We start from the raw sequence: 26,631 nt of genomic DNA on the forward strand, positions 1-26,631 counted from the left end.
TTTAACTTTGTGTGTGTGCACACCCGGAGGCTCCATTCATGTCAACAGGAAACACGCTATGTAAATGAAGATTTCCTTCTGTGCAGAGTCCTGAGGGCATACCCTGAATACATTATGAAAACTGCAAACATTAATACACACATATAGAAAGACATGCGCATATATACACATATCATTGTCTGCTAGCTGACATGCTTTTTCGTGGCTCAGAGTTCCCCAGGGCAGATAGACGTATGGTGCTTTGTAAAGATACACTCTTCATACATATTCAACAGCTGTATCACTGTCACTTTAGCTTCTATTTCTCCCAGTCCCTGTCTCCATTTATTTGCCAACTATCATTGTCACGATAACCACAATCAATGGCTGGAATATCTCAGTGGAGCAGGACCATGGATACAATCGAGGACAAGCCCTGAGGTCATTAGGGGGGGATTTATAATGACATGAAGAAGAGTTTATATTATACTATTACTCACTCAAGTCATAGCCATGCCACAGTTTAATTTCTAATGTCCTTTTAATTGCTTTTAGCTTTGGCTGGCCTTTTTAAACTCATTGTCCTTGCTATGACTAACCCTGCAGTCACATTTATGCATCAGTGCCTCCACACACTTGTGTACCAGACTGCATTGGGTATTTGATAACTCAAAAAATAGCCAAAACTGAACCTCGGGTCTCTAGGCTTTATCAAATCCCAGAAGATAACCTGCCAGTAGGTGCAGTGAGCTCCACACCTGCTACGTCCTTACCTAACCAAGTTTCTCTCTCTGTTGTTGTAGAAAATGCCTGTTCCTTTATTATTCATTTTAACCGTGGGGTTCCTCAAGGATCTATTCTTTGCCCACTGTTATTTTCAATCCCATGCTTTCTCTCAGCCTGGTAATTCAAAACCTGAGCATTGTTATCTGGATGACACACAGTTATATGACCCTAATCAGATCCATAATTACCGTAGTTTTAATAATCTCCTTGCCTTCATTATTGCTGGATGTTCACCATAACAATTTTATTTATTTTTTTTTTTTTGGGGGGGGGATACATATATCCAATGTGTAGGTCCATTATCTGTTTCTTCCTCTTTAATATACATCTTGTTTATCCTATAGTGCTCTACATATTTATGTGGATTGATTCACGATTATGAGGAGTGATGCCTATTGAGACTGAACTGGCTCATTCAACTAGCAGTTTTTACTGTACTTGCTAAGTGCTGTTTTGTTGTCTCCCTCGCCTCTCTCGTGCCATTCAACCTTTCCTTTTCAACTCATTTACCCTTCCCTGTTCATCCATCTCTACAACCTTCTCCCCTCACACTCCAACACCCCGTCCTCACTGTTCTCAGACAACACTGCCAGTATAGTGTCTCGTCGGCGTGAGGGCTTCAGCCAGGACAGAGACCAGGAGTTCTTCAGCCTGGTGCTGGTGGTGGCTGACGGCGGGGAGCCTCCTCTGAGCAGCACTGCTACACTATCCCTCAGGGTCTGTGTGTGTCAGAGGAACACCAGGGGGCGTAACAGCAACAACGTCTGTCAGGCCCAGGCTTTCCTGTCTTCAGCTGGCCTCAGCACTGGGGCTTTTGTAGCCATACTGCTGTGCATTGTCATATTATTAGGTAAGTATGCCTTTAATGTCCCCATACTGATATCACGTGCTTACATAGGCAGTCGAAGTACCACTCATGTAAATCATTTGGCTGTAATAACAGCTTTTTTCTATGGTGGCCCAGAGTGGTCATAGAGAGAAAAAATATACTATATATTTAAGCCATGTGTTACTACATAATTTTCTGTCTCTATGGCCACTCCAGCCTTAAATCATTCCAATTGCATAAAAATTGGACAATCCACATAAAATTTGGTGCAGTCTGTGTGTTGGTTTCAGATGAGTCACTGCAGCATGCACTCAATGACTTAACAGAGACTTGAAGTCAGTCATTCCAATGAAGGGTGAATGACAGAAGGAGTAGTGCACCCTTGTGGCTGTTCAATTTACTGGGCATTTGATCCTGGACAAGTTGGATTTTTGGACCACTGGTACAACAAGAAGTAGGCAGTGGATGACAGGAATTCCTTTATAGGAATAAAACAATGTAAAACTTTTTATTCCCATTGTAAAGTATATTTTGTACTTGTGATGTCAATGTCAACCCATTTGCTCCAAAACTGGTCAACCCATTCTCACTCCCAACTGGTCAAATACAGCAGCTTGGTTAGTGGTCCTACACTTTAAATTGTGACACTCTATGTACCCCTCTCGCATCACTTTTGCATGTACAGGTCTCCGTGGTCAAGTTAACATTACACATAATGGCATAAAGACTACTTGGTTAGGTTTAGGAACCAAAATTAAATGGTTAAGTTTGGAAAATATCATGGTTTGCATTAAAATTCAACACTGACTATAGGTATCATACAGGACACGAACTCTGCTATCTGCTGGGTGTAGGTCCAGCAGACAGACGACTTTTTACTACATTACGTGACTTTGATGGCATATTCAGAGATAACACTAGAGGGGTACCTCCTGAAATGATGTTGGAGGGGTACCTACAGTGTCATGGTTTGAAGAACAGGGGCTCTGACCAAGCTGCCATATTTGATGAGTTGAATTGTGGGGCTTTATTACTCATGATTGGAAGTACTTGAATACGGTCTTTGGACCATTTCACTATTATGAGAACTGAGTTATGGAAACTAACCTTCACATTTTAGTCACAATAATTGTCTTAGGCTTTCTTACTTTCCTGATTTGGGCTATTAATGGTCATGGAGTTGGTATGACACTGCAGACATGGTAACAGATCGATGTATGCTGGAATGAAGATGGTAAGCCCTTGCTTTGTGGTCTATCATGTAGGATGTAAATGACCTTAAAATTGCTCCGATTATTCAGTGACATATAGGTGATGACCTTTGACACCTACTATTGATCCTGTGAGTGGTTGTACACCGAGCTGATGCTCTCTATTTCTGGTCTTTGTTCAGTTGCTGTTTCATCAATTTAGTGTTTCCCACAGTTGTCACGTGTGAAGCCATGATGATATTATGTCTCTCAGGGAGGTTCCTGTCTTTAGGGTATTTCAGCAAAGATCTCAAAGTCTGTGTAAAGGAACAAGGGAGTTTTTCTGCCAAACACATCATGCATGTTAGAAAATAGCTGCTGAAAACATGTGAAAAGACTGAAAACTGTGTAGTAATGGAATACGAATGACATCGCCTCACCCTCCCTGATGTTAAGTTACGAACGTACCTTCAGCAACTCTCTCAGTCCAAATCAGGCCAGGAATTCACTTCACTTCAGCTCACTTCAGTTCCAACAACCTGACACAGAAGAAAAAAAACATACTGTCACCGTCCTCTGGCTCTGGTGGCTCAAACATGTATTTCTCATACCAAAATTAAAAAATCTCAAATTCTAAAAAGTGGCTTTTAAATCTTAAAATGTACTCACTGAACCTCTATGTGATGTGTATAGTACATTATAGATGATTTGTTATATATCTGATTTATTGTTTGTTTTAAAGTGTGACTTTTGGTATTTTTCATCCAATGTGAAATTGTTCCAGTATTGAAGGAGACTGCTGCAGCCAGCAGCCTCTACAGAGACAGACCATGTTGTTTAAGACTAAAATATGTTTATTTTTTCATTCTCCACAAACTAACCAGGCCCCCTTTACAGAAAAGGTCATGTAAACATTGTCATCATCTTCATTCAAACTTGACAGAAACAAAATAAAACTCAAAAACATCTGCTGTCATCTCTCCACTGTTTAAGCAATCGTCAGCTTTAGTTTGGTGAGCTGGTGATTGCTGTAGCAGTGTTAAGACGAGCCAAGACGTTTTTATTGAGTTTTATTTCATTTCTGTCAAGTTTGAATGAAGATGATAATGTTAAAAGGAAAATTTCTTTAAAAGGACTACTTTGGTGAGAGAATCAAAACAGCTGTTTAGATTAAATAAAATGCTTTTTTTTTTTCTTTTGAAAAAGTCTCTAAGGATTCTTTCCATAATGTTATCAGACGTAGACTAACAATCTGAGTCTGCCAGTGGTAAAAACAAGTACTTTCAGTGGAGTTTCCCAGGGAGATTAAATTGTAGCTCAGTTTTGCTTCTGCTGACTGCAGCACTCTCCCTCAATACTGGACCAGTTTCAAATATTGTTGTCCCCATTAGTCACTTGTAGACAAAAACATGGGAAAAAAGTGTCCTGGTCGAAGAAGACCAAAGTTAGTCTTTAAACACCTGATTTCTTGGACACAAAGCCTTTTTCAGAAGAATCCAATCTGCATTTATCTAATCAATTTGTTCATGTCATTGAAAGACTGCTTGGGATGTGGTGTTCTGTCTTAATCTCTGTTGTCTCTTCCCCTTTTCCTCTTTCTTATTTTTTTCCTCTCCTGCTCATTTCCGTCCAGCCATTGTGATGCTGTTCACCCAGCTCCGAAATAAGAAGGCAAGCAAAGAGCCCTTGATTCTCTCTGAAGAGGACATCAGAGAAAACGTGGTAACCTATGACGACGAGGGAGGCGGGGAGGAGGACACAGAAGCCTTCGACATTGCTGCACTTCGTAATCCCAAAGCATCAGAGCCTCGCAGGAAGTTCCACACCTACCTTGGCTGCGGTCCAAGCCCGTACGGAGAGGAGGACGAGGTCGAGGATGATGAGGAGGGGATCGTGGTGGTGAGGAGGAGGAAAGTACAGGAGGTGGATTACGGGAACTACAGTCCAGAGTCAGAACCTGCCTGGTTCGTCATTGACTGCGTCCCTCGAGAGATCAGTCAGTCAGCACCTTCACTTCTGTTAGATAGTCATGACATCATTCAGCAGATCATCCATCAGAAGGTGGCTGAAGCAGACTCTGACACACGGGGCCCGCCATATGACTCACTTCAAACATATGCCTATGAAGGCCGTGGGTCCTTGGCTGGGTCGGTCAGCTCTTTGGGCTTGACTGCAGCAATGCCCGAGCTAAACTATGCCGACTTGGAGGACTGGGAGCCAGAGAGGCAAACACTGGAACGAATTGTCGGAGAGCAGCTGGCTACAGACCAGGCCAACCCTGACACCTAAAGATTTTTTTTTTTTACCTTTTGCCAGATTTGCTGAAACAGATTGCTTTTTACTCGTGCCATTTAAACCTTGGTGCAAGGATGCAAAATTACTACTGCAAAATGCTGGCAATTAGGAACTGTGATACCATGTGAAATCAGAGGATAAGAAAAGCCATTTACATGCAACAGGAGAGAGGAGCATACATCCTGAAAGGAGATTTGAGGGAAATCATCCTAGCTCAAGTGCTTTTCTGAAATGAGGGACAAAATACAAACTGAGAGAAGACCAGGGTTTTAAAAATGACAGGTCTCATACAATTTCATACAATTTTCTCCCTCAGCTCTGCTTGTTATGTGTGGGAAAGGTACAGCTAGTCCAAGGCCCAAATGATTCTGGTCTTTATCTTTACTGTTGCTGAAACTCCAGTTACTTAAAAACCTTAGAGATTTATACGAAATTGTCTTGGAGCACGATGCTCCAGGGTTCGAGGTTCAGGTCGCCAGCCATCCATTGGCTTGAATAATGGGTACATGGAGTTTTACTTTTTTGTTATTTATAAAGACACAAATTACGCTGACTGTGATAAAAATGGTATCTGTAAAAAAAGGTGTAATGAATGCTTGTGGCCCCACTGGAAGACGAGCAAGTTTCAGATGTTCTAAAGTACAAAGAAAGCTACAATCCCCTCCCCTGAAAATTGGTGAATTCTTATTTATTTCGTCTGTAAGGTCACAGAGCCCTAAATATGTTTGCATGAACAGAGTAACAGCAGGGCCCTGAAGTATCAGCTTCCCAGATGTGGATTAGTGAATATTAGCTATTCCAAATTCAAGTTTCATGTTCATGCTCTGAGCCTAATTCTAGACAAAATTGTCAAGAAGTCGTCAAAGTAAGGTGATCTGCTAAACATTTTTCCACTGCAGCAACTTAACAACCCATTACCTAAGCTATTATTGATTACTATACTTGTTGTCTGCAATTTTACCAAGGTTTTGACTCTATCTAACAGATTTCTATTTGACTGTCTTGAAAACCATGTTGGTCTTTCTACATCTGTTCCTAACTTGTTTTAATCCTAATTCACCAACAAAAAGTTCATCATTATCTGAAGAAGATGATCTTTCACAAATCTACGATATCTCTTCTGTATGAATCTACTGGGTATTATCATCAGGTGACATAACATCAATTATCACAGCTGTGCTTATAATACATGTACTATGTACTTCAGTCAAACTCACTGACCCTATAAGGGTTTGTCCTTATTTACCAGAGGTGGGACCAAGTCATTGTTCTGCAAGTCACAAGTTAGTCTCAAGCATTTGCACCCAAGTCCCAAGTCAAGGGCTGATTGTCACTTACTCCAAAACAATATATATTACCAGTGGAACGCCCAGCAATGACAGGCTTACTGCACCTTCACTATGCTACATATGTCAAGCGACATAACGTGCTTACATTGTAAAGTGGTTGCTGGTTGGTTGGTTAAGGCACAAAGACTACTTGGTTAGGTTTTGGGTTTGGGTTAAAATGACCACCTTATGTATGTCACATCACAGACATGATGTCACTCGACAACGTAACTCACATGACAGACAGGTTATGTTGTAAAATGGCTGCACTTTGGTTAAGTTTAAACACAAAAACTACTTTGTTATTGCTTTGGAAAAGATTGTGTTTTGTCACATGACAGAAATGACATGATGGACGTCACATCCATAAAGATATCTTAAGTTACACAAAACTTCATCTAAGTCAAGTCACTCTATGTTTGCTTTTTGTTCCACACAGGACTCAAACCCTGGTTTCCTGGCTGAAGGTCCTGTGCTTGTTTGATGTCCAATAGTTGAAAGTTGAAAGTCATTTCTATCTGCAATTTTTGACTTGCACATTTTTCATACTGATATTTGTTTTTTGTTGACCACCTAGTGATTTTTGTATTCAAACAAAATTATCTTTGTTATGATTTTTTTTCCAGCTGGCTCCAACTGTTATAGTAACATACTTTTTAGTCTTTGGACTCAAGTCCGAGTGAAGTCACAAGTGATTCAAGTCCACACCTCTGTTACCACCTGCTAATCTACCATTAATATTTCAGCAAACAACAATTTTTAAAGCTAAATGACAACATGATGAAAGCTATTTTATTATGCCAGTAAAGACAAAGCTTGATATATTATTTCAGACATTTGCCATCTGTTTATCATTTTGAAATTGTGCCAAAATACTGATTCAAACAGATTAGACTATTATACTACTTTATTCACAAATCCTCCTAAACACTCTTTTAATAAGCTCCTACGAGTTTAAAAGTCTGCTGCAAGACAAATAAGAGGGAGCACATTATTAAGGTTTATTGACTTTGGTACTTCCGGCTTCCTCCCACAGTCCAAAGACATGCATGCTAGGTTAATTGGTGACTCTAAATTGCCCGTAGGTGTGAATGTGAGTGTGAGTGGTTGTCTGTCTATGTGTCAGTCCTGTGATGAACTGGCGATTTGTCCAGGGTGAACCCCGCCTCTCGCCCAGTGTCAGCTGGGATAGGCTCCACCCCCCACGACCCTTATGGAATAAGCGGTTACAGAAAATGAATGAATGAATGAATGACTTTGGTACTTGGTTCTTTCTTTAGTTTTCTTGTATTTTCAAACTTTGACATCAGGTATACACAAGTAAAAAGGAACATTAAGACAGGCTTTAAGAGATACAAGTTTATATGCTTCTGGAAAATTAAGGGTCCAGCTGAGAATGACACATTTCATCCAGCGTGTCCCACTTTTCAGTTTGTTTTATTGTGCACATTGCAATCACCAGACAAGAATGTTTATAATGGACGATTCTACCAACTGTGTTACGTGTTAAATTTAGTTTTTACTTCCAGTGCCAATGCTATTTTTTTGTCCATGGTACTATGTTTGAAGTATGATTAGGGTTATGCAATCAACACTCATGGTTACAGAAAGATTATGATTACTGTTAATAAAAAGGGAAATATAAAGTCTGTTCTCCTGCATGAAAGGTCTCCACACCCTTAGTTTCTGTAGTGCTACAAAAGGGCACGTTGACATTGGACAATGTAGTGAAGTGAGAAATCGTCCAATATGAACATAATTCCTAGTGATACTGTGCACATCGCAACCCCCATTTTTCTGTAAGATTGTATCTTCTTTTTCATTCTTTCTGTGCTCCTTGGCTGTATGTTGAATCTCTATTTCTGTCAGACGCTGAAAAATCTTCTGGTCCACCTTGTGGCTTCTAACCACTGATTCAAACTCTCTCTGAGTTTCACTGAGAGCGATGTTCTCTCTCTTCCAGGAATGTTGTGATCACATTCACACAGTTACACAATCATGCCTGGGAAAGGATTGAACTCCCCAAACATTAATGGGGGTCTGGACCTATTGGTTTGTCCAACAAGTATTGGTTACCCTGGTCCATATAGATTCAATAATAAAATCAGGATTACTAATTTTTGGTTTGTTGTTGTCACTCTTGAGAATAAATCTGCTTGACCAATCACGATCAATTCACATCAAGTCAGTTAAAATTTTGTCACATGTGGCTTTACAATCAATCAGCAATGCCACTGATTGCCTGAGCATTAGCAGAAGTTCTCAAATTGGCCTCTTTTTTTTTTCCAAGGATGGCAAAGGAATGACCCACTTTACTCTGTCTCTGATTGACCAGTACTTGTTGCCTTCATTGGTTGGGTTGGTCAGATTTACGATATGGATGTGTGGGGTTAAGGCTCTTTTGTGTGTCTTTTACATACAAAACTAGACATGTCTGTTTCAAATGATGGAACCATCACTGCCCACATGATGAATCATTTATGTTGGCTTAGATGTTAAATACATCCACTAGAGGGCAGAATCAAAAGGTAAAGAAGAAGTTTCTGACAACAACAAACCTGGCAACACTGAAGGAGGCTGTAAAAATTCGGGATGTGCGTGGTTAGTTAATTATACAAGTAAACATCACCACCCTAGTCAGCAGCACCAGAAATACTAGTTGGTTAAACCGTCTTTCAATATTTTATTCATGCACAATGCCAGTAAACTGTTGCTTCTAAAATGTTATGCAGCTGGCCGCCACTAGTCGGGACTGCAGCACCATCAGACGGCAGCTCCTCTCAGCCAGCACGTATGCTCCGATGGCCCACCCATCCCCAGATGTTGTTATCCGCAAAGTCGGACAGTTAATAGCTCACAGTTTGATATAGAAAATGAAAATAAGGTTGAATGTAGGCTGTGACAGAATATAGTGAAATATAAGCACTCAGCAGGACCAATGTGAAACCACATTCAGTACAGACACAGACATTAACCTGCAGGCAGAGCAGGCTGCTGCTGTTAGCATTGCTAATGTTAGCCACACTGAGTGTCAGCTAAGGTCAGCTCCAGGTTAACAATGTCCTTTCTCCACAGACATTGCGATCCTTTTTGGAGTTATTGTCATGTTTTGTAGGTTGATGTACAATGTTCGTATTGCACGGTGCAAAGTGTCACACATTTCAGCAGCATTAAAAATACAATTTGGCGATTGTAGACTGTGATTTATGGCTTCAAATAACTCTTATACACACAGTATTGTTTCAGACAAGGTTTCACATTATCAATTAATAATTGCCTCATAACTAGTTGAGTAGTCCAAATTAAAATTTGAGTTAATCAACAGGGAAATTAGCTACCAGGAACATCCATAGACATAATAATGTACCTCTTGAGAAAGATACAAAAGCAGAGGAGGCATTGTAGATGACGCAGTGACGTGAAATTCTTTGCTGTCTCTTGTGGTCATGTCTTGCATGAAATTGACTACACTGCTACCCTTCCCCCACAACTACCGGTGGTACTGCTCTGTTTGGTCCATATCAGTAAGCTTTCAGAGAACATAGAACATCAGAAATTAAGATGAAAGAAATACAGAATATGGACAGGCTTCATCCATATGCATATGCATTTCTAAGGTTAAGCATAAATGAGTCGGTAAGTCAGTCAGAGTAAGGCAGGTCATTCTTCTGAGAAAAAAAAAACAAACATTGTGAACTGTAAGCAGAACCCATGGTGATGGCCACACATTGCATTTTATTTAATTAAGTTCTTGCAGTGGAAAAAGGCTCTTTTGTTAACTATGACCTCGTCCAGTCCATTTCTGTTTAACTACTGCCAGGTATCCATCCTGAAGAGTGACAAGGCTTCAGTGGCATGGAGGCATGGACAGCAAGACTGACAGTGATAGAAGGGGAGCACTTGGTAACACTGACAAGTGACAAGTTAAAAGTTGAGATTGATCAAGCTTGATGATCAACTGGAAGACCAGATGTGACTTTTTCACCTCTCTTTTCTGTCTCTTACTCTCCTGGTAACCGTGCTGACTTCTGTGAATCCATGGAAATTTGTACTTTGCATCTTTTCACTGGGCTGAAATCAGTGAAAGGACCAAATCTTTTCAGATCTTTTCTGAGTGGAAATGAATGAACAAGTCGACTGAAGAATAATCAGGAAGATGGACGAATTGAAGCCTATTTTCCCTGGTGTATATTTTTATCGGTGATTAAAAGACAAATGATTTCAGAAAAGCAGTTTGATTATGTTCTTTGACTATGGTCTGGATCCATATGTGCAATCCTTGATAAGTTCCAGTGTTTTGACTTGTTTTCCAGTATTAGGTCTGGTGGTCCAGATGGCCCATTTGGGATTCTCATTACATATTGTAATAAATATGTCTTTTCTTGACACACCATCTGAGCCTACACTATTGCTAAAAACAAAACACTTTTCTTCTTGCTTTTTTCTCTTTCTTTTCCACTGCTTTAAGTGGATTAACAGCAGAATAAATACCTCATACAAAGAGCCTGAAAAGTTTTTAATTGGGGCACAGCAGTATTCCACATGTAATAATTGGCTTCAAATGCCTTGGAGTCTAGCTTTTACAGCCATCGAGGGATTTGTAAATCTGCCTCATGAACGGTTTGCCTGTTGGTGTACCTACACAGTCCATCCCTGGAGGCCCAATAAGGGACATAAATAAATCACCACTAAAGTATTTTGTAAAGCTTTTCCACCGATTAATACAGTCTCCATTACATGGCTGTTATTCTGAATTAGCTGAACTATTTAACATGGAGATATACAGTCTTTTTACATAATATTTTGTTATACTAAAGCATGAAAAATGACCATGTCAGCTTTTCATTAATTTGGCTTCATGCAGCATTTTCTGTTGTTTCATGTTTAGTGGAGAAGGCTGGGGTAGCCTTTTCTTACACTGTTTTCTGGTTAACAATTTATTGGATAAAGGCAAAGAATATGGAGTTGGGAAAAGGTTTCAAAACACAAGATCATATTTTCAAAAAAGGTCCCATGTCACACAACAAATTATAAACACCATCCCTGCTTGTGCTGCTTATTTATTCAAGAAGTAATTAGTGAAGTTGATGTACATACTGTCTTTGAAAACAACAGTGACCTCAGCAGGGCTGAAAGCATGAATAATTCATGACAAATGTCATTGGGGGTTGTGAATGTAGACAGCGTTTAGAGGGCTCTATAACCAGCACAGTGGTGAGACACTGTTCCTCTGTCAGACATTAAATGAAGCCCCACATGAAAATAACAGAGACTCAAACAAAAGATACCATAAATTCTTAAACTTACAAATGGCTAATATGTGTGTTCATCACAAACCATATTAACCAGCATTTTTAAATTAAGTTGCCGGCCAGCGCCAGCATTTTTAACAAAATTCACTGATTTTTCAACACCCACAGAATTCAGTTCTATGAATATGTTAACATGGAATACATCAAAAGAAAAAACAGATCTGCTAGTTTCAGACAAAAAGTTTTTGTTCTAGCTTCATTCTTTCTTTTTTAATAAGCACTTGAATGTTGGTTGATCAGACTAAAACCTGAGAAAACTGCATTTTTGTGAAAGAAACATTTTTTAAGCAGAATACCAACTTCATGTTTTTATTTTTGGCTTTCTATCACTTCACATTCATGTGTGAAATCTCTGTCACCAGTGTGGCTAATGTTAGGTGTGTGTGTCCCAGGGGCTGACGTGTGAGCAGCCTTGCTAGGTCCTGGCTGCTGTGGAGGTCCAGGGACTGCAGTGGAGCCCTGCTCTGTGTCCGGATCATTGTGCTCCCTGCCCCACAGATCTGCTGCTGAGCACCCATGTTTTTATGCTAGATAACACCATCTGCTTCTTCGGCTGCTCGAATATAGTGGTTCAGATGATCTGACTGCATCCCCTACTGCCTGGCAGTGAAAACAACAACTCACAAGATAGCTCGTCATCGGTGGGGAAAGAGTTAAATAGTGCCTTAAACCTGCATTCTATCTAATGGTCAGCAGGGGACGACTGCACTGGCTGAAAAAAGAAGTCAGATTATCTGCACCTAAGACCCACTAATTCATTTTTATCCTCTGTGGGGGACATGAAACTTAAGCTTTTATTTCCCACACCATGCATGTAGTCTATCTGAGTCCCAATGTACATCCAGTGCTTTCTAGTGATGTAACACATGTTGGTGTGGCTAACAGAATCACATCTGTCTTTTCAAAATGGCAGGAATTTCAGCAAAGATGTTTTCTGGTAGTAAGGGAGTTAAATGATCATATTTCTAAAGATATATCATTCTAGTTTTCATAAGAATGTTTTTTTTTTATTTATGAGAGTTTTAACTGTATCATGATCTTATAAGTTAATGTTCATTTTAAGTCTTTCAAAATACACATTTTAACCCATTTCCTTTGGTGGGGACAGCAGGACTGGCTTTCTTTCATTCGCAATCATTTTCAGGACAGAGTACTGAGTGAGGGAGAGGAGTTTTTGATCTGTGTAGCCACATGATCCGCCTGCATCTAAGGTCAAGTCTCATGAATAAGTGAGTCTTTCGACTTTCTGCACCATCCTGCATTTATTTAATCTGGCTGCCATCACACAGCTGGATCAAGTCCAGGTCAGACCACCAGGCCTTCATTCAAAAATGATGCAGGGGAGAAGGACTCAGTGGGAGGATGTGAAGTGCAGCATGTGTCTCAGTCATACATAATGTAGCCTTCATGAATATCAGCATGTTCATGTCATGTGTTTTGACTCATCTCTACAGTTAAGGTTTAGCCACTAAGCAGAGTTTTGAATAAAATAAAGTACTACTTTTGTTAAAATGACAAATGATACAATTTGTTTTATAGTTATTTAAAATATTTATCAAATGCGAAAGAATGAAATATAAATGCAGAGCAAATGAAAATGTATCATTATTAAACTGCTGCATTGTAATGCATTTTTGTGGACAAATATTGACCCTTGTCCACTACAAGGGATATGCTATAAAACATAAACAAATAACATTTTAAAGAAAAAATCTTTGTGATATGTTTCTTAAATTGTAATTACTTAAATTATGTTTTTGAAAAAATGACTAAATATTAAAACCTTTTTTCTTCTGGGTCTCAGGAGGTTATGGCAAAATGAGACTACTTCTCACATGATTTATGACCTCAGTTTCCTCATAAGTTTATGATCTCAGTCATAGTTTTGACTCCTCTTCAATACACCATGATACTCATTCAGTATATTATGATCCCATTTAAAGTCAAACGGACCATAAAACAGGGGATGCTTTAGGGCGGGGCTACCTTGAGATTGACAACTCATTCTCAGTTAGCTCGTCCTGTGCAATACCAGATGTTGATCAAATATGAATAAAAATTTAGGTTCCTACATTGTCTATTTCTCACATAAAATGTTTTCAGCTGTAATACAAGCATAATTGTAACTAGTTGGCAGTCGTTTTGTGTCTTGTTTCCAACTGAACCACCCAAAACTCAGATCAGACTGTAAAACTAGGCAGTGCTGATCAAGTATTGATCAATATTCTGTTACTACATTGCCTATTTCTCACTACAAACGTTTCCAGAAACATGTTTTAGTGACTGTCTACATTGACCAACAGTGAATGGATGACCCCAAACCAAGCTTTGCCCAACTCACATCACCACCCACTGAAAAAAACAAGATGGCAGCTTCTATAATGCCTAAGCCAAGGCTTCAAAATGGTAGTCCACATACCAGTTTGGGACATCACAGCTGGTTCTAAACACATTATACATGTTAGAAAATAGTTGCTGAAAACATGTGAACAGACTGAGAACTATGTAGTGGCGTGAGACCGTTAAATTGTTGTTCAGAATTTCTTTTTTGGAGGGACCTGAATGATGGCTTAGTGACATGCTGGAACCATGGTCCCCCAACACTATATAAGCCCCATCAACCGACACACAAAAATGACACCACCTCCACCTCCATGGTCAGTTATAGACATAACTCCAGTGACTCTCTCAGTCCAGATCAGCCCAGCAGTTCACTTCAGCTCACCTCAGTTCCAACAGCCCGACACAGAAGATAAAAAAAATACCATCCTGTCACTGTCCTCTAGTTCCGGTGGCTCAAACATGTGTGGACATGTCCAACAAAGCTGCTAGATGGAGCGTCCATGTTTCAGGTCATTTTCAGGTCATAGTGGTGTTTGACACTGAGACAGCAGACATGCCCCCAGTGTTTCAGAGCAGTGAACACTGCTCATATTTTCATTATTTTGAGACCTAACTTCATATACTTAGAGAATTCTTTAATAATTCAAATTTGACTGGGTGTTTAATAACATAATTCAAGTTTTTATTGAAAGGCACGGTACATGACATACATATATTAATTACCAGAATAAAAGGCATATATATGTATATATATATATATATACATATATATATATATATATATATATATATATATATATATATATATGTATATATATATATATACATATATATATAGTATGTAGGTGGACTCCAATCCATGAAAAAAGTAAATAAATAAATAAATATGTAAATACTGCAAATAAGTCTGGAAGAAAAAAGCAGGGAACAGACTTACAAACAAAAACATGTCGAACATATATCCCTATACATCACTCTGCAGGGACAATTAATCCCTGTACAAGTTCATGACTTTGTTGGCTGTCTGACTATGACTATCTTCTGTTTTAATGTGAGTCCATAAACAATCCCAAGGAGACACTCCTTTCTCCTGATCACCATTTATACTACTGAGCATCCTCTCATAAGATGTTATTTCCACCATTGCACTGGACCATTCTTTCAATCCTGAGGCCTTTGTTGTCTTCCAGTGTCTTAGGGTGACTTGACAGACAGTTATTAGACCAACAATAATAACAGGAAATGCACACTTGGATACGTTTGGTATCTGCGACTGGTCCCCCAATAAACACAACATTGGATTTAAGGGGATTTCTGAGCCAGACCAACTACTTAGAATATCCAACACTTTAATCCAGTGTGGTCTGACCAAATTACATTCCCATATACAGTGTAGGAAAGTCCCTATTTCAGTTTTACATTTCCAACAGCTATTGTTATTTAACAGCTTCATTCTGTAGAGTCACAGCAGTGTGTGATAGTATCTGTGCAATACCTTATATTGTGTAAGCTTCCCCCTCACTTCTTTCACATATTTACCACATCCTGACAAGATTTTGGACCATTTAATATCTTCAATTTGTTCCCCGAGATACCGTTGCCAAATAAGTTTCACATTAAAAGATACATCGCACAGGAGGGAATTAGTTACTTTTAAGAACTGTGAGGCCTTGCAAATTTCCAGGGGTAATTTGAGATGTTTTATAATTATGTTATCAGATAAACTGTAGGACTTTGACATAATACAACTTCTTATCTGTAAGTACTTCCAAAAATGCCCTTTTCCTATCAAATTAAATCACTCAACCAGATTACTATATGACAAAAATGAACCATCCTTAAAAAAATCACCAATGGTACTTAAACCACTGGAGTGCCACTGTTTCCAATACACAGGACCTTATCCAATACATATTGCAGGGTTATGCCACAATGAGGAATATCATGTTAAGTTATGTGATAACTTTAACATTTTATGGACTTTTATCCACACATCTCTTGAATGCAGAAGGATTGGATTTGTAAAATTACTTATTTGAGATAAAGCAACAATAGGGTTAAATGGTGAGTACAACTTATATTCGATGTCCATCCAGGCTGCTTTATCTCCTGCTTCATCCCAGTATTTTGCTATTTTAGCCATTTCAAAAGATAAGTGGTGTATTCTTGGGTCAGGAAGTCCCAACCCTCCTTTCTCCTTGTGAACACGGAGCTTATTCAGTTTGATCCTGGCTTTACATGATGTTTAAAGAATGACGAGGAGACAAAAGGAGACTGAAACCGTTCTGGTAGTTTGGGTCAAAGGTGCTTCCAAAGGATCTATACGTGTGTAAGGCCAGTGAGATTTTTTAATTGCCAAGATTTTGAGCATGTTAAGATATTAAGATATAGTAAGATAGTATAAGAAATGAAAGAGAAGATGTGGTGGGGAACATGAATATGGTAAGTGTGGATAGTGAGAGAAACCAAAGTGTTGTAACTGTGCAGTTAATCACAGTGTTGCTTCTTGGGGCTATAAAGTGTTGAGAGGTGGAAGTGCAGCGGATAAGTATATATATAACTAGAACTGCAAGCAGTTATGAACGGGGGCCAAGCCTCCCCGCGCGAGCCGGTCCCCGCGGCCCTCGGAACCCGCCGCCGCGGGCTCCGAGGGACGCGGGGCTCGGGGCGATCATGGGGACGCGGGCCGTCGTCCTAGCTGCGGCATTCCAATTCAGGGCGATTGTAAGGACACAGCCTGATGCTGAGCTGCAGTATTCACTGTAGTGGGTGTGCACTGTTAGTGCCAAAGGCAGAATGCGTGGTGATTTTGATTTGTTGTAAGAAATCCCGCCCACTTTGACCAATCATTACGTAAGTTGGCGGTTGACCTCAGGAGGGAGTCCACATCATGCACAGCGAATTTCGTAGGAATCCGAGCAACTTTTCGGAAACTCGATTTTTTTGGGTTTGTAGCGCCCCCTATCGGCCGATCCGCACCAAATTTGGCACAGAGTCTGTGGATGACCTCTGGAACCACCGTGTTAAGTTTGAAGTCGAAAGACTGTAGTTTGACCGAAATCTGACACAACATGTGTTTTTTAAGCTAGCCAAGAAATTGTTTGGTTATAATTAGCAAATTTTTTGTCGTGCAACAATTCTTTTGATAACTTTAGGTCAGACACGTCTAGACATCGTATGTGCAAAGTTTGGCGCAGATGGCGCTTAAACTGTAGGAGGAGTTTGAAAAAGTAGGTTTCGGACATGTGGCGACTTAGCGGCGGGAATTTGCGGTAAAAGTGGGCGTGGCCTACGTCAGAAAATCCAGTGCTATTCAGGGAATACGGCAATATAAGATTTTTCAACGGGTCGTTTAAAATGTGGAAGTTATAGGCAAAAATGCGTTATAGCGCCCCCTAGTGGAGCACACGTGCGATTTTAGGTAGGCGGGATCTGAGTCCTATTCTAAATGTACCCATAAAATTTCAAAGCCCTAAGTGTTATACTTTGGCAGAAATTAATTTTTTTTGTTTATCTTGTAATAAGCCCCGCCCACATTGACCTGTCATGACCCCCTTGAAGATATGGCCTCAGGGCTGGCCCTACATCATACGGACCAAATTTGGTAGAAATCGGTGCAGCCGTTCTAGAGATATAAACTTCCCATATCTCTAGCGCCCCCTAGGCGCCGACATTCGCCAAATTCAGCTCATACGCTCCCAGTCTCATGCCAACCAAGGATCTCTGATTTGGTGTCGATAGCATGTACTTTGACCGAGATATGCAACATTTTCCATTTTTACGGCTAGCTACGGAAATTTGTTCGTTAATAATTCGCGGAATTTTCAACCCAAAAAAAATCTTTTGATAACTTAAGCTCATGAGGAGCAGAAGAGTGTCCGGGCCAATTTTCGTGCAGATCGGACAAAATCCCTAGGAGGAGTTCGAAAAAGCAGGTTTTCCAGTTTTCGCGATTTTGCGAAAAAATTATTTAGGCGGAAGTGGGCGTGGCCAATTACAAAGTGACTCAGCTCCATTCAAGGAATTGGGAGATATAAGGTTTTTGAATGTGCGACATACGGTGTGGGAGTTATGGGCCAAAACGCGTTGTCCTTGGTTATAGCGCCCCCTACAGGCGTACATGGGCAGTTTTTTGCGTCTGAGGTACGTGCCGGGGTGTGGGCCAGCCCTCCAAATTGCACCACCCTACCTTGCACGGTTTAGCCTGCAGCATGAGTTTTATTGGCGGAAGAATAAAAATAGAAAACTAGAACTGCAAGCAGTTATGAACGGGGGCCAAGCCTCCCCGCGCGAGCCGGTCCCCGCGGCCCTCGGAACCCAGCGCCGCGGGCTCCGAGGGACGCGGGGCTCGGGGCGATCGCGGGGACGCGCGCCGTCGTCCGAGCCGTGGCATTCCAGTTCAGGGCAATTGTCAGGACACAGGCCGATGCTGAGCTGCAGTATTCACTGTAGTGGGTGTGCACTGTTAGTGGTAAAGGCAGAATGCGTGGCGATTTTGATTTGTTGTAATAAATCCCGCCCACTTTGTCCAATCATTACGAAACTTTGCGTGTGGCCTCAGGAGGGAGTCCACATCATGCACAGCGAATTTCGTAGGAATCCGAGCAACTTTTCGGAAACTCGATTTTTTTGGGTTTGTAGCGCCCCCTTTTGGCCGATCCGCACCAAATGTGGCACAGAGTCTGCGGATGACCTCTGGAACCACCGGGTTAGGTTTGAAGTCGAAAGACTTTAGTTTGACCGAAATATGACACAACATGTGTTTTTTAGGCTAGCCGAAAAAACGTTCGGTTATAATTAGCGCATTTTTTGTCGTGCCACAATTCTTTTGATAAGTTTTGCTCAGACATGTCTAGATATCGTATGTGCAAAGTTTGGCGCAGATGGCACTTAAACTGTAGGAGGAGTTCGAAAAAGTAGGTTTCGGACATGTGGCGACTTAGCGACGGGAATTTTCGGCGAAAGTGGGCGGGGCCTACGTCAGAAAATCCAGCGCTATTCAGGGAACACGGCAATATGAGATTTTTCAACGTGTCATTTAAAATGTGAAAGTTATAGGCAAAAATGCGTTATAGCGCCCCCTAGTGGAGCACAAATGCGATTTTCGGTAGGCGGGATCTGAGTCCTATTCTACATGTACCCATAAAATTTCAAAGCCCTAAGTATTATACTTTGGCAGGAATTAATTTTTTTTGTTTATCTTGTAATAAGCCCCGCCCACATTGACCTGTCATGACCCCCTTCAAGATATGGCCTCAGAACTCGCCCTACATCGTATGGACCAAATTTCGTAGAAATCGGTGCAGCCGTTCTTGAGATATAAACTTCCCATATCTCTAGCGCCCCCTAGGAGCCAACATTCGCCAAATTCAGCTCATAGGCTCCCAGTCTCATGCCAACCAAGGATCTCTGATTTGGTGTCAATAGCATTTACTTTGACCGAGTTATGCAACATTTTCCATTTTTACGGCTAGCTATGGAAATTTGTTCGTTAATAATTCGCGGAATTTTCAACCCAAAAAAAATCTTTTGATAATTTTAGGTCAGGTCGAGCAGAAGAGTGCATGGGCCAATTTTCATGCAGATCGAACAAAATCCCTAGGAGGAGTTCGAAAAAGCAGGTTTTCCAGTTTTCGCGATTTTGCGAAAAAATTATTTAGGCGCAAGTGGGCGTGGCCAATTACAAAGTGACTCAGCTCCATTGAAGGAATATGGGGATATAAGGTTTTTGAGTGTGCGACATACGGTCTGGGAGTTATGGGCCAAAACGCGTTGTCCTTGGTTATAGCGCCCCCTGTAGGCAGACGTGTGCAGTTTTTTGCGTCTGAGGTACGTGCGGGGGTGTGGGCCAACCCTCCAAATTTCACCGCCCTACCTTGCACGGTTTAGCCTGCAGCATGAGTTTTATCGGGAGAAGAATAAAAATAGAGGAAAATAATAATAACTAGAACTGCAAGCAGTTATGAACGGGGGCCAAGCCTCCCCGCGCGATCCCGGTCCCCGCGGCCCTCGGAACCCGCCGCCGCGGGCCCTGAGGGACGCAGGGCTCGGGGCGATCGCGGGGACGCGCGCCGTCGTCCGAGCCGCGGCCTTCCAGTTCAGGGCAATTGTCAGGACACAGTCTGATGCTGAGCTGCAGTATTCACTGTAGTGGGTGTGCACTGTTAGTGCCAAAGGCAGAATGCGTGGTGATTTTGATTTGTTGTAATAAATCCCGCCCACTTTGACCAATCATTACGTAAGTTGGCGGTTGGCATCAGGAGGGAGTCCACATCATGCGCAGCGAATTTCGTAGGAATCCGAGCAACTTTTCGGAAACTCGATTTTTTGGGGTTTGTAGCGCCCCCTATTGGCCGATCCGCACCAAATTTGGCACAGAGTCTGCGGATGACCTCTGGAACCACCGTGTTAAGTTTGGAGTCGAAAAACTTAAGTTTGACCGAAATATGACACAACATGTGTTTTTTAAGCTAGCCGAAAAATAGTTCGGTTATAATTAGCGAATTTTTTGTCGTGCAACAATTCTTTTGATAACTTTAGATCAGACACGTCTAGACATTGTATGTGCAAAGTTTGGCGCAGATAGCGCTTAAACTGTAGGAGGAGTTCGAAAAAGTAGGTTTCGGACACGCGGCGACTTAGCGACGGGAATTTTCGGCGAAAGTGGGCGGGGCCTACGTCAAAAAATCCAGCGCTATTTGGGGAATACGGCAATATAAGATTTTTCAACGGGTCATTTAAAATGTGGAAGTTATAGGTAAAAATGCGTTATAGCGCCCCCTAGTGGAGCACAAACGCGATTTTCGGTAGGCGGGGTCTGAGTCCTATTCTACATGCACCCATAAAATTTCAAAGCCCTAAGTGTCATACTTTGGCAGAAATTAATTTTTTTTGTTTATCTTGTCATAAGCCCCGCCCACATCGACCTGTCATGACCCCCTTGAAGTTATGGCCTCAGGGCTGGCCCTACATCGTACGGACCAAATTTGGTAGAAATCGGTGCAGCCGTTCTAGAGATATAAACTTCCCATATCTCTAGCGCCCCCTAGGCGCCGACATTCGCCAAATTCAGCTCATACGCTCCCAGTCTCATGCCAACCAAGGATCTCTGATTTGGTGTCGATAGCATGTACTTTGACCGAGATATGCAACATTTTCCATTTTTACAGCTAGCTACGGAAATTTGTTCATTAATAATTCGCGGAATTTTCAACCCAAAAAAAATCTTTTGATAACTTTAGCTCATGACCAGCAGAAGAGTGTCCGGGCCAATTTTCGTGCTGATCGAACAAAATCCCTAGGAGGAGTTCGAAAAAGCAGGTTTTGCAGTTTTCGCGATTTTTCGGGCAAAAAAGTCTAGGCGGAAGTGGGCGTGGCCAATGGCAAAGTTACTCAGCTCCATTCAAGGAATGTGGGGATATAAGGTTTTTGAATGTGCGACATACGGTGTGGGAGTTATAGGCCAAAACGCGTTGTCCTTGCTTATAGCGCCCCCTGCAGGCGGACGTGTGCAGTTTTTTGTGTCTGAGGTACGGGCGGGGGTGTGGGCCAGCCCTCAAATTTGCATCGTCCAAACTTGCACGGTTTAGCCTGCAGCATGAGTTTTATCAACGGAAGAATAAAAATAATAATAATAAAAATCTGAACAATTACAATAGGGTTCCCAGCACCGCTGGTACTGGGAACCGCGTATGCTTGCATTCGCGGTTCCCAGCCCCCGCGGGCTTGGCCCCCTAATAACTAGAACTGCAAGCAGTTATGAACGGGGGCCAAGCCTCCCCGCGCGAGCCAGTCCCCGCGGCCCTCGGAACCCACCGCCGTGGGCTCCGAGGGACGCGGGGCTCGGGGCGATCGCGGGGACGCGCGCCGTCGTCCTAGCTGCGGCATTCCAGTTCAGGGCAATTGTCAGGACACAGCCTGACGCTGAGCTGCAGTATTCACTGTAGTGGGTGTGCACTGTTAGTGCCAAAGGCAGAATGCGTGGTGATTTTGAGTAGTTGTAATAAATCCCGCCCACTTTGACCAATCATTACGTAAGTTGGCGGTTCGCCTCAGGAGGGAGTCCACATCATGCACAGCGAATTTCGTAGGAATCCGAGCAACTTTTTGGAAACTCGATTTTTTTGGGTTTGTAGTGCCCCCTTTTGGCCGATCTGCACCAAATTTGGCACAGAGTCTGCGGATGACCTCTGGAACCACCGTGTTAAGTTTGAAGTCGAAAGACTTTAGTTTGACCGAAATATGACACAACATGTGTTTTTTAGGCTAGCCGAAAAATCGTTCGGTTATAATTAGCGCATTTTTTGTCGTGCCACAATTCTTTTGATAAGTTGTGCTCAGACATGTCTAGACATCGTATGTGCAAAGTTTGGCACAGATGGCGCTTAAACTGTAGGAGGAGTTTGAAAAAGTAGGTTTCGGACATGTGGCGACTTAGCGACGGGAATTTTCGGCGAAAGTGGGCGTGGCCTACGTCAGAAAATCCAGCGCTATTCAGGGAACACGGCAATATGAGATTTTTCAACGTGTCATTTAAAATGTGAAAGTTATAGGCAAAAATGCGTTATAGCGCCCCCTAGTGGAGCACAAACGCGATTTTAGGTAGGCGGGATCGGAGTCCTATTCTAAATGTACCCATAAAATTTCAAAGCCCTAAGTGTTATACTTTGGCAGAAATTATTATTTTTTGTTTATCTTGTAATAAGCCCCGCCCACATTGACCTGTCATGACCCCCTTGAAGTTATGGCCTCAGGGCTGGCCCTACATCGTACGGACCAAATTTGGTAGAAATCGGTGCAGCCGTTCTAGAGATATAAACTTCCCATATCTCTAGCGCCCCCTAGGCGCCGACATTCGCCAAATTCAGCTCATAGGCTCCCAGTCTCATGCCAACGAAGGAAATCTGATTTGGTGTCGATAGCATTTACTTTGACCGAGATATGCAACATTTTCCATTTTTATGGCTAGCTATGGAAATTTGTTCGTTAATAATTCGCGGAATTTTCAACCCAAAAAAAATCTTTTGATAACTTAAGCTCATGAGGACCAGAAAAGTGTACGGGCCAATTTTCCTGCAGATCGGACAAAATCCCTAGGAGTAGTTCAAAAAAGCAGGTTTTCCAGTTTTCGCGATTTTGCGAAAAAATTAATTAGGCGCAAGTGGGCGTGGCCAATTACAAAGTGACTCAGCTCCATTCAAGGAATTGGGAGGTATAAGGTTTTTGAATGTGCGACATACGGTCTGGGAGTTATAGGCCAAAACGCGTTGTCCTTGTTTATAGCGCCCCCTACAGGTGGACGTGTGCAGTTTTTTGCGTCTGAGGTACGTGCGGGGGTGTGGGCCAACCCGCCAAATTGCACCGCCCTACCTTGCACGGTTTAGCCTGCAGCATGAGTTTTATCGGGAGAAGAATAAAAATAATAATAATAATAACTAGAACTGCAAGCAGTTATGAACGGGGGCCAAGCCTCCCCGCGCGATCCCGGTCCCCGCGGCCCTCGGAACCCGCCGCTGCGGGCTCCTAGGGACGCGGGGCTCGGGGCGATCGCGGGGACGCGCGCCGTCGTCCGAGCTGCGGTATTCATGACCAATCATTAGGTAACTTTGCTGTCGGCCTCAGGAGGGAACCCACATCATGCACAGCGAATTTAGGACGACTCCGAGCAACTTTTGGGAAACCTGATGTTTTTGGGTTTGTAGCGCCCCCTATTGGCCGATCCGCACCAAATTTGGCACAGCGTCTGTGGATCACCTCTGGAACGAGCGTGTTAAGTTTGAAGTCAAAAGACTTTAGTTTGACCTAAATATGACACAACATGCGTTTTTTGAGCTAGCCAAAAAAATCGTTCGGTTATAATTAGCGCATTTTTTGGTGTGCAACAATTCTTTTGATAACTTTTCGTCAGACACGTTTAGACATCATATGTGCAAAGTTTGGCGCAGATGGCGCTTAAACTGTAGGAGGAGGTCGAAAAAGTAGGTTTTGGACATGTGGCGACTTAGCGACGGCAATTTGCGGCAAAAGTGGGCGTGGCCTACGTCAGAAAATCCAGCACTTTTCAGGGAACAAGGCAATGTGAGATTTTTCAACGTCTCATTTAAAATGTGGAAGTTATAGGCAAAAATGGAGGGATCCCACATCATGCACAGCGAATTTAATACAAATCTGAGCAACTTGATGTTTTTGGGTTTGTAGCGCCCCCTATCGGCCGATCCGTACCAAATTTGGCACAGAGTCTGCGGATGACCTCTGGAAAGAGCGTCTTAAGTTTGAAGTCAAAAGACTGTAGTTTGACCGAAATATGACACAACATGTGTTTTTTAAGCTAGCCAAAAAATTGTTCGGTTATAATTAGCGCATTTTTTGTCGTGCAACAATTCTTTTGATAACTTTAGATCAGACACGTCTAGACATCGTATGTGCAAAGTTTGGCGCAGATAGCGCTTAAACTGTAGGAGGAGTTCGAAAAAGTAGGTTTCGGACACGCGGCGACTTAGCGACGGGAATTTTCGGCGAAAGTGGGCGGGGCCTACGTCAAAAAATCCAGCGCTATTCGGGGAATATGGCAATGTAAGATTTTTCAACGTGTCATTTAAAATGTGGAAGTTATAGGCCAAAATGCGTTATAGCGCCCCCTAGTGGAGCACAAATGCGATTTTCGGTAGGCGGGATCTGAGTCCTATTCTACATGTACCCATAAAATTTCAAAACCCTAAGTATTATACTTTGGCAGAAATTAATTTTTTTTGTTTATCTTGTAATAAGCCCCGCCCACATTGACCTGTCATGACCCCCTTGAAGTTATGGCCTCAGGGCTGGCCCTACATCGTACGGACCAAATTTGGTAGAAATCGGTGCAGCCGTTCTAGAGATATAAACTTCCCATATCTCTAGCGCCCCCTAGGCGCCAACATTCGCCAAATTCAGCTTATACGCTCCCAGTCTCATGCCAACCAAGGATCTCTGATTTGGTGTCGATAGCATTTACTTTGACCGAGATATGCAAGATTTTCCATTTTTACGGCTAGCTACGGAAATTTGTTTGTTAATAATTCGCGGAATTTTCAACCCAAAAAAAATCTTTTGATAACTTTAGCTCATGAGGAGCAGAAGAGTGTCCGGGCCAATTTTCGTGCAGATCGAACAAAATCCCTAGGAGGAGTTCGAAAAAGTAGGTTTTCCAGTTTTCGCGATTTTTCGGGAAAAAAAGTCTAGGCGGAAGTGGGCGTGGCCAATTGGAAAGTGACTCAGCTCCATTCAAGGAATATGGGGATATAAGGTTTTTGAGTGTGCGACATACGGTGTGGGAGTTATAGGCCAAAACGCGTTTCCTTTGGTATAGCGCCCCCTGCAGGCGGACATGTGCAGTTTTTTGCGTCTGAGGTACGTGCGGGGGTGTGGGCCAGCCCTCAAATTTGCATCGTCCAAACTTGCACGGTTTAGCCTGCAGCAGGACTTTTATTGGCGGAAGAATAAAAATAATAATAAAAATCTGAACAAAAACAATAGGGTTCCCAGCACCGCTGGTACTGGGAACCGCGTATGCCTTGCATTCGCGGTTCCCAGCCCCCGCGGGCTTGGCCCCCTAATAACTAGAACTGCAAGCAGTTATGAACGGGGGCCAAGCCTCCCCGCGCGATCACGGTCCCCGCGGCCCTCGGAACCCGCCGCCGCGGGCTCCTAGGGACGCGGGGCTCGGGGTGATCGCGGGTACGCGCGCCGTCGTCCGAGCTGCGGTATTCATGACCAATCATTAGGTAACTTTGCGGTCGGCCTCAGGAGGGAACCCACATCATGCGCAGCGAATTTAGGACGACTCCGAGCAACTTTTGGGAAACCTGATGTTTTTGGGTTTGTAGCGCCCCCTATTGGCCGATCCGCACCAAATTTGGCACAGCGTCTGTGGATGACCTCTGGAACGAGCGTGTTAAGTTTGAAGTCAAAAGACTTTAGTTTGACCTAAATATGACACAACATGCGTTTTTTGAGCTAGCCAAAAAAATCGTTCGGTTATAATTAGCGCATATTTTGGTGTGCAACAATTGTTTTGATAACTTTTGGTCAGACACGTTTAGACATCGTATGTGCAAAGTTTGGCGCAGATGGCGCTTAAACTGTAGGAGGAGTTTGAAAAAGTAGGTTTTGGACATGTGGTGACTTAGCGACGGCAATTTGCTGCAAAAGTGGGCGTGGCCTACGTCAGAAAATCCAGCGCTTTTCAGGGAACAAGGGAATGGGAGATTTTTCAACGTCTCATTTAAAATGTGAAAGTTATAGGCAAAAATGGAGGGAACCCACATCATGCACAGCGAATTTAATACAAATCTGAGCAACTTGATGTTTTTGGGTTTGTAGCGCCCCCTATCGGCCGATCCGTACCAAATTTGGCACAGAGTCTGCGGATGACCTCTGGAACGAGCGTCTTAAGTTTAAAGTCAAAAGACTGTAGTTTGACCGAAATATGACACAAAATGTGTTTTTTAAGCTAGCCAAAAAATTGTTCGGTTATAATTAGCGCATTTTTTGTCGTGCAACAATTCTTTTGATAACTTTAGATCAGACACGTC

General features: G+C 42.3%; 1 protein-coding gene across 1 annotated transcript; it reads left to right on the plus strand.

Annotated features, from left to right (window-relative positions):
* Nucleotides 1-1,487: 1,487 nt before the first annotated feature.
* On the plus strand, nucleotides 1,488-5,358 carry LOC146318431 (cadherin-10-like). The gene is made up of 2 exons (XM_084732542.1): nucleotides 1,488-1,615; nucleotides 4,418-5,358. Exon 2 carries the CDS (start codon nucleotides 4,426-4,428, stop codon nucleotides 5,071-5,073), a length of 648 nt encoding a protein of 215 aa, XP_084588668.1. The 5' UTR covers nucleotides 1,488-1,615; nucleotides 4,418-4,425; the 3' UTR covers nucleotides 5,074-5,358.
* Nucleotides 5,359-26,631: the final 21,273 nt, after the last annotated feature.

This window comes from Lutjanus erythropterus, chromosome 12, assembly GCF_056507025.1.
Source record: "Lutjanus erythropterus isolate fLutEry1 chromosome 12, fLutEry1.hap2, whole genome shotgun sequence".
In the NCBI taxonomy this organism is placed as follows: domain Eukaryota; kingdom Metazoa; phylum Chordata; class Actinopteri; order Lutjaniformes; family Lutjanidae; genus Lutjanus; species Lutjanus erythropterus.

Coding starts and splice junctions, on each gene's coding strand:
- LOC146318431 (XM_084732542.1), top strand. CDS start 4,426: ATGCTGTTCACCCAGCTCCGAAATAAGAAGGCAAGCAAAGAGCCCTTG.